Here is a 14068-nt window from a genome sequence, read left to right on the forward strand (position 1 = left end):
TGGGCAGGGCATGAAAGAAGAGGGAAATAATGGGGTAAAAACACTGCAGACACTGATCATATGGCAGTAATGTTACATGTATGTCCTTTGTAGGTGAAGAAATAAAATATTTACCGTAATTATGGTGCCACTGGATCACCCATGGTAACCATGTTTCGGTTTACATTGTCTGCTATACAAAAGCGTCCTTGATCTTTGTTTACAGGTTAAGAAACGGATGATGGTCTCATTGGGCGTGTTTATTGCTATTTATATTGGACTGAATTTCGTTCATTTTTCTAGAGATGTTTGGATTATAGTAAGTAAGAAAATCGAAATGACAGTGTGCAGATAAGGAAGTTAGGTGAGGTTAGGTAAGTTAGATAAGTTTAGGTCAGGTTCTAATAGGGTCTGTGCATTTTTGCTTCCATCTTCGTGTTCAGTATCATGCAAATAGTATCTCCAGAAATTTTGGTTCAATTCCATAAGTTATTTCTGGTGCTAACTGCCTCCTCCACCTTTACCAAAATCAATAGAAGAAAACTTGATGCACTTACCAGTGAGCAGTCCTAGCACTAAGTAACCCTCCCAGTGAAATTTTCATACATAATGTTAATAATAAAATAACACCCTAAATAACCTACCTAACTGAAAATAATGTACCGGTACTTTCAACCTCGTATAGGTAGCTCTGTTAAGTTAGGGGGGTTAGGTTAAGTTTGGTTGGTTGGTTTATCATATTTACAATAAATTATTGGTTGGTTGATGTTAGGAAATGTTCGTGGGTATGAGGAGACAGGTTCAGATAAGAAACATCATCCCTGACAAAATTGCCAAACTAATACAAATACTGTACTGTATTGCCTTAAAACATTATTATTTGTTAGTGTACAGGTATTATTAATTTAAGAACTATTTACAATGGTTTATACAAAATTTTTCAAAAGTTAATGGATTTTTTTTGTGTGTGTATGACAGAGAGGCATTAATGTCTGCGAGGCATTTATCTTTTAGTCCTTTGGGGATGTGGCATATGGAGCTCAATTTTCCATGCAGTAGTTTCCATGGTACATAAACTTGAAACTTTAAATGTCATTTACTCGAAACAGGCGTTCTGGAGATAAGCCATTCCAGTTTTAGGCGCCTCATATGTTGATAGACTTCCCAGCATTCAATTTACACCTTTATGTAATTCCGTCAAGAATTTGTTTTTATTTTAGTAAGTACAGTAGAGTAATTATGTTTGTCTTTACAGAATGGGTCAAAATGGATGCCTCTTAATTACAGAGGATGACATCATGACACAAGCAGAAGCAGTACCCTAAAGGTTCACTGAGGATTCATCGGTAAAAATCAACATGGGGACCAGAGCAGCGGCCTGTAAGATTTATATAATTTGTTCAGGTTTTATGTGTATGTCTGCTGGTATGTTTATATGTATGCTTTACCTTGAAATAGTGATCAATGCTGTTACCTTATCTTACTTGGAAATGTTTATCACCTATTAGGAAGCTTTAACTTTTGGTGTGGCCTCTGTGTTGGCACTGGCTCTCAGTGTATGTTTCTTGTAGAGCTGGCTGCTGTATACACCATAACCATATATGACAATAAACCCAACAAATGTAACTTAAGCAAAGTAACCAATTCTAATGATCTTGGTTTATATATGGTTTAGTTTTTATTTTATGCCCTATACCCTACATCTGTGTCTAACTGGCTTTCTAATGAAGATAAATTAAACCTAAACCTGAGTCACTCGCCACTTCTTCAATTCAGTCCACTCTCCCTTTCTCGCGTCTAACTTCCTCGACTTTACATCAAATTCTGTACAGTATTGCCAAAGAGGACTTTATTAATATCATCATAAAGAATTTTCTGACTCTGTATCTTCTTTTACAGTTACGGCCAAAATCCGCAACTTGAATGACTACCATCTGCGACTCCTCCATGCCGTGGTGCCCCCTCCTTCTGGCCTTGATATTGCCAACACCCTCAAATATTTCTCTCAGACATTATTAGGTAAGCAGTCAGTTCAGTATGTGTTTGAGAAAAATCCAAATTTGCAGGGGTTTTTTGTGTACTACTAGACATTTACTGATAGTTTAGTGTATGGTATTGTTAATGCAGATGAATTCAAATGTTACCGGTAGGTGTATTTTGGATTTACTGTATTAGTTTTTATTGGCCTGTAAAGCTGAATACTGTATTTTATATAATGATAATTATATTATTGTTATTGGTTAAGGTGTGTTGAGGGATATTCAAGAACGGCCTATGGATATGCTGCGCCATCGGGACCAGGATACCATGCGACTTGCTCTTTTTCCCAACTTGGACTACGCTGGCTTACATCAATCACTTGTAACTTTGGTTGATATTATGCCTCTGATTCAGTATGGCACACAAGGTGAGTTTAAGTGCAAGAATACTGTACTTATTTAACTTCTTCAGTTATAAGGATGTAGATCTATGATCACTCCTCTACCTCCTTTGTTGGTGACAACAACCAGCTGTGATGTAGTGTGTGGTTGTGATGAAACCAGCTTGGGTGGAGCATGGGGCTTTCTTATGCTTGCATTTGCTATCGAGTGATTATAAATGAACCTCTGGCAAGAATTACATTCCTATAATATTTGTATTTTATGATATGAACACTAACATTAATTTAATTTTTATGTGATCTGCATTTTGGAAGACAGTATGAGGGGGTCAATCCCCAAAAGAACTAAACTGTGGAGGAGTTTAGGCTGTTACATTATCATTAAGCAATTTGTTTAATAAATACCAAAATTATTTTGATTTTGGCTTTTAACATTCTCCCATTACTGTACTTGTACAACTTTCCTGATCTCCCACCAGCATCTTCTGAATCTTTCATGGATGGTTATGCTGATAAATACTTTCATAAACAGATATCATCTGAATCATTATCTGTGATGTTCTACAAATTCATAAAATTTCTGTATCTTACAAAGCTACTTATTTAGAGTTTGAAGTAGAAGCTGTATTTGTGAGCTATACTGATAGCTCCTGTGTTTGAATAATCCATAGTTTACTTATGTTCAGACTAATTGGTAAGATCAGTTTTAGAACATAACATAATTTAGTTATTTTGTCTCACCAGTGTTTGGTCAAGCACTGCTGAATACCATGGCCTGTCTGATAGTGTTCCTGGACCGCAAAGTAATTGACACTCTGCCATACCTTGTGGCATCCATGATGACTTCAGTTCCTGACACTTTACACCAGCAGCTAATAACTACCCTTTGCTATTACATACTTCCTGTTACAGTTGGTAAGTATTTATGCTTGCTGTTACTTAGACCACAGATGGGGCTACCCTATTGTAATTAAATATCAAGTAGAGGATTCAAACTCCCATTATCTAATTTACATATTTTAATGTAGTACTTTTGACTTCATGTTGCCTCTGAAAACTCAGCTGCCTCCATACCATAAAGGTCTAATTTGGTTTTGTTCTTGTGGTGCACTTGTTTAGTTCCTCATAAAACCAACAGTCTGTATGGGTACTGTACCTACTGGGTAATATATTTGAATAGGTATAAAGATGTCTGCTAATAGTGGAGCTTGTGTAACCTTTTGGGACTATAGGAGCTTCATTCTTATGTTTTTGAAGTTTTTGTGTGATTGTTTCTGATGTAGCTGGGGCTCAGCTGGGGATGGTACCCTTTGTTAGCTATTTTTTTTTGTGTGTGTTATGAGTGTGTTTAGTTTACATGTGGCTTTTGTGTCATTTGTTTGCTTGGTGAAATTCATGTGCAGTTCCAGTTTGATGCCCAGGATTTGTTGATGGTGACTGAGGAGGATATCTTAGTTGAATATGTGGGTGAGATTCATGTGTCATGCAGTACTGGTTCAACTATTGTTCAATTTCATGAAGAGTAAATAAGACATGGATTGGAATTATGATGTCTTGAGAGACTTTTGTAAGATTGTCATATTCTTACTTGAAAAACACCTCATTGAATCTTGAGAAGGCCATTAGATTTGTGTGGATTTGGTAAGAAGTGGCGGCAAAGTGACATTAATGTATTATCTTTTAGGGCAGTGTCCCAGCTGTGCATCTTTGTGGGTATAGTGGGTCTGTCAGGTGCTGGGAGTGATATGTCTCACAAACCACTCACTCAATTCTTTAGCCATAAAATTGGGTGTCTTATAACTGCACTACAGTCCTTCTCTTACATTTCACTTAGTAATTACCAAGGAAAATAAAAAGTGTTAAATAAATGACTGGAGAAGATGTATAAAAAGTCTTTCCCTAATTTCAAAGAGGGAATTTCTGTGCAGTTACCAAAATTTTTATAAATATTGGTGCTCCAGAAAATTAACATAAAAATGTTATCATTTCATAAGATCTTTATCCTATTTAATCCTTTCATTAATTGTAATACCAGGGCTAGTTTTCAGTTTTATTTTTTGTTCCTTCAGGTGCAGCTGCTGTAGAGGGTGAAGAGGAGAATTATGCTACTGCTTCAGTACCTGCTGTTCTGATGATGATCTTCCAGTATACAGATAACTCAGGTAAGATGCTGTGCCACACTAGTTACTGGGTCACCATTTCTTCCTATTTATTTCTGAAGATACATATTCTTACATTTGATTGAGATAATTTTTCTTTTGACTAAGATTCTGTATATTGTTTCTTTTAACTGAGTTATCCTGTACTCCTTGTTAGTGACTGAGATACACTCATTCTATTGAGTGTGAGGCTTGTGAGGGTAAGAATTACCCTTATACAAACACATGGTAGACAGAACACAGTCCTATTGAGGAGAACTGGAGTCAGATTATTCAGTCAATGACATGCTCAGTAGTTGACTCAAGCCCTTTCAGTCACTTGGCTAACATTTCCTCCCTTACCTCCAACACTACTGTGCTTGTTGCCATTGGCTTGACTGCTGCAATCAAATGTGTGAATTTGGTATTACAGGGTACTTCAAACTTTTTTATGTACTGTACACTATATACAGTAGTATGCATATTTCTGTGTATGTATGATGTGAGTGTGTTAGTTTTATACATTAGGTACAAGAATACTAGTGGAATTATTACTTCCAGCTTATCATTGTGAGCTGATAGAATGCCTCATGTCCTTAAAGTCGGACATTGTAAAGGATCTCCTGTGTGTCATTGCATATGGAACTCCAACCTCCCGGCCACCTGCTGCCAACCTTCTCTTCTATTACTGGCCAAACCTCAACCCAACTCTTTATGACCGCAGAGGCGTGCACATAAAATTTAGTGGTGAGTTTGTACTAATAACAAGTTACTTTAACTATTCTCATTAATAACTCAGCAACAATATATGTAACCAGTAGATTTTTTCTTACATGTTTTCTGTAATATTATACTACATGCTTTAACTATTATTGTACAGAACTCTACACAACTTAAGTAAACAGAAATTTATTATATGTCATAGTAAATTAATATTAGTAAGAAATAGATTATTAATTTTTTCCTTTATTTTAGCAATCTCTGAGCCTGAGGTGATTATCACATACAGTATTACAATTTTATATTTACTTTCCAGGACTTTATATATATAAATAAATAAATAAATAAATATATATATATATATATATATATATATATATATATATATATATATATATATATATATATATATATATATATATATATATATATATATATATATATATATATATATATATATATACTGTACATTAAAGATTTTGTGTCATTGACATTAACCAATATGACCACTTCTATTCCACCAATACCAATGAATAAGGGAATTCAGTGTTTATAGACCTGTTTGTGAAATTCAGGTAAATTTTTTTATTCCTGCCATTTTTAGCTGTACAGAACGTGATCCACAGTGATGATCATAACTCCTTTTTTTCCAGTATAATACATGTACTGTACTGCATTGTATAATTAACTTGCTTTACACAGCTTCCACTGAGTGGCTGGGATGATTGTGTTACGTATAACCATTTAATATTTTTTTCACTCTTACAGCTCCCAGAAGAATATTTGCACTACTCTCTTTGGAATTGATTAAATAAAAATATTATATTTGTATGTTTTTCACCTACATAGTCAACAAGTTATAATAACCTCTTTCATAGAAGCTTCAACTTACATAATTACAACATTAACATATAAATCCTGTTTCATTACTTTTATACTCAGTTATTTAGTTTCTCCTTAATATGAATGTTACACATGTTGACCAGAGAGGAGCCTTAAGTTGTGCCACATCCATTTAACATTACTAATACAGTTTTCCCCTAGCTGCCTCATTAGCCTCAGGCAACACTGATCTTGTATAGTAATCCTATGAGCAGGATTTCTTGGATAAGGTGTAATAATTGTCTTCACTGAACATGACTAACCATTTTTCCAGTGTAGGCCACCATCACATTTTCTTCCAGCACAGTGAGGGGTAGAACTGGGTTAAAATCTTTAATTCTTGTTTTTATTTCATAATTTGCTCTCCTTCACTGACTCAAATCTTAGCCAGTGTCTTTGTGATGGTCCTGATAAATCAATTTAAGTGATATCCAAATGATTTAAGTCTACACTAGTTGCTAAGATCTGGGTCTTTGTTCTGTACACTTTTTTCTTATTTCTGTCAAACTTTTAGTTGTGTTAAATCCACCAATAATTCCAACATGTACATGTGATGTTTGTTTGTCAACACCTCCTCCACCTCCTATGTTACTTGGGTTTCTCAGTGTTAGTTTTATATTAGACTTATGTTGATGTATGTAAGATGTGTCTGATTGGTTGGTGTTTTGGCCATCTCCCTGTTTCACAACTTGTTTGATGGGGTGTTCAGTTGTTGATGTCTTCATTTTTTGTCATGCATTTGTTAGGAATTTATTTATTTGATTATTATTTCTATGCAGACACTCATATAATATAACAGAATGCATAGCATGGGAAGTTACTAATACACTCATCAGAAGGAGAAAGAAAAAATTATGGCTTTAATATATAAAGCTCTTAGGCAAGGGCTAGTTTTCAAATGTTGACTAATCTGATTTATTTTTTGAATTTGGAAAATATTATAAAAGTATGTACAGTAGTATATCTATAGTCAACTACAGTATATTCATGCCCAGAAGAAGAGCCAAAAGATGTAAGATTAAAACCATATGGTTCAGACATGGAAGAAAGACATCTTTCATGGTAAATCATAATAATTTAAAGAGTAATAATTGATAACCAAAACCCTTTTACAGTTATGCCAACATCTTGAATATAGCCCAGAGCTTCCTGATGTTGCTATCACACATGTGCAACAGAATCAGGGAATATCAGTTTGAGTGAGGATACTGTAGTGTCTAGTTTCCTCCAAAAGATTTAGGGAAGTTGACTGTACAACATTACATGCAGTGGATATGTATCCCTGATGATGTGACACAATCAACAGCATGTCCATGGAAACAGAGGGATCAGGTCTTGAAGGTGCTCACTCCTCAACTTACTGAGGCATCATTATACTTGGCTTAACTCTCAGAAAGCTTAGCCTTGATGACACTGGATGTTAGCACCTCATCCTCAGACCCCTGAAAGTCACCCTCTCCCCTTGTAAATGCCTCGTTCCCCGGCAGCTTACGATGCAGTGTCTGCATTGAGGCTAACAAAAGACTTGTTTGTTGCTGTTTTCTCATGCTTATTTATGTTTGATCATCTGTCAGTGTGACCATGATATGTTTATCAATACTGCATTTCCCTGTTATCTGTCCCTGGGAAAGTTTTCATAGTTTCACATCTGTGCAACTGTAAAGACCCGGCACAATGAGTTATGTGTCTGTCACAGCAACGAAACAATGGAAAGCTTCCCATCCAAGACCCTTTCTCCTCCTCTGTCTTCTAACTTCATAGCTGTAGCATCCAAACAGCATACTCTGTCACTTTCTACAGTGTGTATTCTCTCTTCTAGACATATCAAGTGTGTTGAAGGCAATGTTCAATAAATCGGCACAGGCCGCGAAAAGTGATTCGATATCCCAGACTGCAAATTCTGACAGTGGGGAATCGAAAAATCCAAAAGGTATCATATTTTCTGCCTGACTTATTGGTCCCATTTATATTTACACTTAGATCTTTATATCTAGACATAATTCTTAATGTATAATACACTAACTTGTACCCCTTTAGTGCTCATGATTCATATATATATTTATATATAGATTCTGGGAAATTAGAAAAGCTGTGAGTCATGGCACAGGGCTAAGAGAATGTCAAGCCACCTTTTTTTTCCCCTAAGTGACATTGATCCTATAAAAAAAGATCAGAAAAGAAGGAGAAATGTTTACCCTATTCTGCCTCTTCCTGCCTGTCCTCCAAAAGTCTCCGTGCCCATAACTGTCACGAACGAGACAGGTCTTTCAACTGCATTGTCTCTGCTATGGCTCTCAGTGGACTTGCCAGCTTCTGGAAACAACCTTTATCTCCCTCTCCCTCGGGTATGCCCTTCCCTGGACTGTTTCACACCATTCAACTTGATGTATCCTTTGCCATGGATGTGGTTTAGGGAAACTATTAATATTGGAAGATTGTGCTTATTATTATGACAGTACATTATAAACATTTATTTTTATCAACAGAACTGTTTGTGATTTATATTACTAATAATACAAAATTTTATGTTAAGAAATCTAATACTCCATTTTTTTAATTTGTCAAAGTCTTCCAGTATTGATGGTCTCCTTATGCTTGCAGACTCTCACCCTCTCCTTCTTTCCAGATATATGTTGCACGCAGTCTTCCTGCTTATACCTGAGGACTACTACCTACCTACCTACCCACCCACCTACCTATTTACCTTGCATGCTCAGTGGATCACAGGAAAAATGACTGGGATGCTGCTTTTCAATTATTATTTAGTTCTCTTTCATTTATATATATATATATATATATATATATATATATATATATATATATATATATATATATATATATATATATATATATATATATATATATATATATATATATATATATATATATATATATATTATCTGTATATATGCAAAGAGTAAGAAATACTGAAATAAAGAGATATGGAAGTGAAAGACATGTTGGGGAGACAGCAAATCAGTCTGCCTTAGTGGTTTTGACATATTGGAAGAATGAGAAGGAAAAGTTTGATAACAAGAAAGAAAGTAAAAATAGATGGTGGGAGGGACAGGAGAAGACCTGAAGGGAGGTGGAAAGATGGGGTGAAAATGCATTAGAAGCAATAGTGATGGACATCTAGCTAGAAACTGTGTGCATGAATAAGCAGAGAGATTGTGTCAAGGGATTTGGGAAGGAAGTGTAGCTAATGGGTAATGTGAAACTACTGAGGTAAAGCAGATTTGGACCCTAGTTGTGGACGAGAAGTACCACAGCACAGCACAGCACATCTTTTATAACTCTGAGATTGAATGAAGTTAACTGATAAAGGAAAATTGTGCATGTGTGTGTTTGATTTTGTTTCTGGCCTCTGTGTAACTGGAAATATCCAATAACTTAATTTTGAAGGACTGTTCATTCCTTTTCCAAAGCTGTCAACTTGTACTGGATTTGATTTCCTGTAAAAAAAATTCAGTCTGCCACTCTGACCCCAGTGTGTATCATGGTACAATTGGATTTTATTTACTTCTGTTTTGTTGCTAGTGAGTGATTGGTCTGTGACTCAGGCATATAGCTCAGCACTGATTGGCTAGGCATATAATTGCCCAGGAATCCAAGGGATGCTAGGATTGGCTCTTGCTCACTCTCTTATGCACCTACCACCACTCCCTCTCACACACACACCCACTGTTCCCACTACACTAATCCACTACTCACTCCCTTACATATCCATCATTCCCTCCCTTATACACCTGCCACTTCCCCCCCACAGAGTCCATCATACACCTGCCACTTCCTTCCTCACACACCTGCCACTCCCTCCACTTCCCACCATAACACTCACCACTACTTCCCTCATAAAGGACACTCACTCTGCTCTGATCATCATACATATTTTGACTGAGTACAATTTGACTGTATAAAAGAAGATGTATGAGTGTATTAAGTACAGCACACAGCCGGGGGTTTACTGCACTGTACTTCATATCTTTGTTTTCTTCGTTACTTTATGCATCAACACAAGTTTTTTCACATTTCCTTATGTTTTGGGTTAAATATTTTTTGTATTATTATTATTTTTTTGGGTTGCTTCATTAAAATCTGAATAATTGCACAAGTGACTGAAAAAGCCGTTTTTTTTTCTAAAAACCAGTTTTTGTGATATAGCTCGAATGCGACGTCAGCAAATGCTACCTAGGTATGTTAATTCCTAGCCAATTCGCCAGGCCAACATACAGGCAATTAAAACATCTAATAATTACTATGCGCATCGAGAACCTCATCTCTTGCCTCAGAGAGAGCAGTAATTAAAAGTCAACTCTCGAGGGGTGGAGATGGGAGGGTAATGGATGTCGCATTCGAGCTATATCACAAAAACTGGTTTTTAGAAAAAAACGGCTTTTTGTTCATGCTGAATGTGACGTCAGCAAGAATACCCGAACAGGAGGTGGAGAGGGAGGTGACTTTGCATACAAGGCTCCGCTGACTGAGGTCCCGATTATATTATAAACCGTTTTGAACATTTCCAAAATTAGGAACATTTACCGGAAGGTAAAATGTTTATTTACTCAAAAAGGATACTCACTTTATTCTAATGAGGAAGAAGGTCCTGGTAGTGGAGATTGAAGCATTTGAAGCATCTCTCAGAGATAGATGAAGATAGCTGTCTTTTAAAGTTTTTGAAGATCTCCAAAAGCCCATTTCCTTGATCTGACTGAGACTCATATGCCGCAGAAAGGCCACAGACCCTGCATATTTCCTTGTGTCATGTGCCAAAAATTTCTTGCCAGGGTCTACTTGATTCACTAATTGAGATAAGGATTTTGTCAATTGACTAGGAGATAATTTCTTACCATCCCTTGATGAGAAAACATAAGGGCCTCTATTAGGGAATCTGGTTAACCATTCCTGAAGATTTTTAACTGGACACAATATGTGAGGAACCCTAGTTTCATCCAGTAGACGTTTTATCCTAATAGGTTGAGCTTGGAAATCTTCCCTTTCATTTTTTCTTAGGATCTCCGTAGGAAAAAGGATAACATCCTCGTCAGAAAATACCAATAATGATGGATTATTGGAAATTGAAATCAGTTCACTGATTCTCATACCCGTTGCTATTGCTAGAAGAAAAGCTGCCTTCTGGAGTAAATTATCCCTGTTCAGATTTATATTGTAATTAGGCCCCATAAGAAGATTAGTAACTTTTTCCAGAGACCAAGGCGGGATTCTCTTGGGTTGAGGAGGTCTTTGAATGAAAAAGGACGATCTTAGCATTTGATAAATCCTTGGGTTCAAAGTAATATTAAAACCCCAAGCCAAAGGGTCAACCAACGCTGATTTATAAGATGCAATTGTCGATCCTTGAAGGCCTTTAACTTTGAACAGAAATTCTAAAAATTCTAATACAACTGTTTCCAATAATGAATCTGGAGTTGTTAACTTGATAAACTGTTGAAAAAGATTCCAAGCTTTCTCATATTGAATAGAAGTTTGGGGTCTATGACCTGCTAATAATTGATTAGCTATATTGAAATTACCCAACAACCTATTTAAACTTTTTTTGAGAAACTCCAAGCATGAAGTGCCAAGGATATCTCGAACTGAGAATGTAGTACCTGGTCTAGACATTCTTGTTGCAATTGTAGAGGATTCGGGCACCAGTCCAGTAGATCCAGGCACCAAGGTTGTAGGATCCAATATGGTGCAATTAAGAGGACTTTGCCTCGGAAGGATCTGAGTTTGTGAACCACTTTGTGCAATATTTTCACAGGTGGGAATAGATAGATTGAATTCCAAAGGTTCCAATCTCAGAGGAGGGCATTTCCTAAAAGATTTGACCTTTCCAGAGATGCATAAATTGGCATCTTGTGATTTGTTAGGGAGGCAAACAGATCTATCTGTGGAGTTCCAAACTTCTTCACTAGACTCTTGAACTCCGATACCTTTAGGGATCATTCTGTTTCTGTCGATACTGGCCGGAGACGGGACAGCGCATCTGCCCAATTGTTTTGCACTCCCGGTATATAAGTTGCTTTGAGGTAAAGTGTTTGTGTTGCACAAATACTGAAAAATTTTTCTGATAGTTGTAGAAGGGCCAAGACCTTGTTGACCCTTGATGATTGAGACAAAACACTGCCGTTTTGTTGTCCATGGCAAACAGGATCGTCATATTTTGTAAATTTGTGTTTGCCGACAAAAAGAATAGGACCACTGCTAATTCTTTTATATTTATGTGTTTGTCCCAAAGGAAGTTGCTCCACTTTCCTTGATGGAATTCCCCTTTTGAAGGATGGTATCCCCATCCTATTTTGGACACATCCGTACAAACGACCAAACCTGTTTGAGGTGGAACCCAGGGAGAGGGACCGATTAGATTGTGCCAGTTTGTCCACCATAACAGATGATTCTTTATCTGAATAGGGAGAGAAGAAGCAACTTTTCTGTTTCTGCGAAGCAACTTCGAGCCCAGATGCTTTTTCCTTAACTTTCCCAATGGAACCACTATTGTGGCAAAATTCAACAGACCCAGAAGTTTTTCCCAATCGTACCAAGAAACCTTGTGCTTTACACAAAAGGCTTCTACTTTGTTTATCAAATCTGTTACTTTTGTTCCTGGCAAACTGACTGACTGCTGATTTGTATCCCAGTGGAGGCCTAACCAATCCAACTTTTGATATGGTATTAAATTTGATTTTACCTGGTTTATCTTTAAACCAAGGTTTTGAAATAGTACTAGTGTACGTTGGGTCGCCCTTTGACAATCTTCGAAAGAGTTTCCCATTATCAGCCAATCGTCAAGATAAGCAAAGGTTCTTGTGCCCTCCTTTGCAAGGATCTTTCTGGGAATATTTGCCAGTTTTGTAAAGACTTTTGGTGCAATTGTCAAACCGAATGGCATCACTGTGAATTGATAACTTAATTCCCTTACTTTGAACACCGTATATAATATCCTTGCGGAGGTGAGTATTTCAGCAATTAGAACACAAATTCGCGGAGCTTCCCTTTGTGTTTATTATAGCTGAATCGCCAGGCAAGAGATGAGGTTCGTGTTGCGCATAGTTGGAAGTGAACGAGGGGGTTTGAGAATTACAATTAAATGCCAGGTAGCGACGTGTCCTCCTAATATTACTTATTAAGTAATTATTAGATGTTTTAATTGCCTGTATGTTGGCCTGGCAAATTGGCTAGGAATTAACATACCTAGGTAGCATTTGCTGACGTCGCATTCAGCTTAAACAAAAATATCTGGTATTGATTAAATATGTCTGGTTGAATATTAAAAATAATTGTTCACAGCTAAATAGTTAGGATCATCATTTTAATATTTATGGATTATCCTGATTATTTTGGGTTAACCATTGTGGTTGTCTGTGCATTGTTAACTCTTAAATGATGGGAAGCTTTTGACATAGACTATTTACTCTGACGGGAAAGATTAGGGATTTAGAAAATGGATAAAATTATAAAGTATTCTTTATGAAAAGGATAAGTTTTACTCGCTGAATAGTACAGTGGTGTAATAACATTTCCTGTATTGTACTGTACAGGCATCCCCCGCGTTACGGAACCCCGGGTTGCGGAAGTTCGCTCTTATGGAATTAGTAAATTATAACCAATAATTTCGCGATACAGCCCGTAAATCCGCCCTCACGGAAATTGGGGTAAATTTTAACAATAAAAAAATCACTACAGTATAGTCTGCATTTACGCGGTCAATTGAACCCGTGGAGGTCCGCGTAAAACGAGATACGCGTAAACGAAATAACAGAACATATGGGATTAATTGAAATAGAGACTGGGCCGACTCCCAAACTCCACTTTTTCCGACACAATATGGACTTTGTAGTAAAAATAACATCATAATTTTATGATGGTATTGCTACACACATAATATCTAAATAAAAAACTACAAATCTAATGGTGTTTAACACTTACGTTAGTAGAAGAGATCATAATTTTATGATGGTATTGC

The 14068-nt window shown here is 36.5% G+C and overlaps 1 protein-coding gene across 1 annotated transcript in view; it reads left to right on the forward strand.

Moving 5' to 3' along the window:
• LOC121873497 (protein unc-79 homolog) overlaps positions 1-14068 on the forward strand; it is a gene marked incomplete at its 3' end in the record, with an annotated part of 71250 nt that overhangs the window by 1142 nt on the left and 56040 nt on the right. The window contains 7 exon segments of the mRNA XM_042377087.1: positions 1235-1359; positions 1879-1998; positions 2225-2386; positions 3104-3274; positions 4429-4521; positions 5059-5244; positions 7919-8029. Coding sequence (XP_042233021.1) covers positions 1338-1359; positions 1879-1998; positions 2225-2386; positions 3104-3274; positions 4429-4521; positions 5059-5244; positions 7919-8029 — 865 coding nt within the window.

Source organism: Homarus americanus, unplaced genomic scaffold (assembly GCF_018991925.1).
Source record: "Homarus americanus isolate GMGI-L3 unplaced genomic scaffold, GMGI_Hamer_2.0 scaffold27959, whole genome shotgun sequence".
Lineage (NCBI taxonomy): Eukaryota > Metazoa > Arthropoda > Malacostraca > Decapoda > Nephropidae > Homarus > Homarus americanus.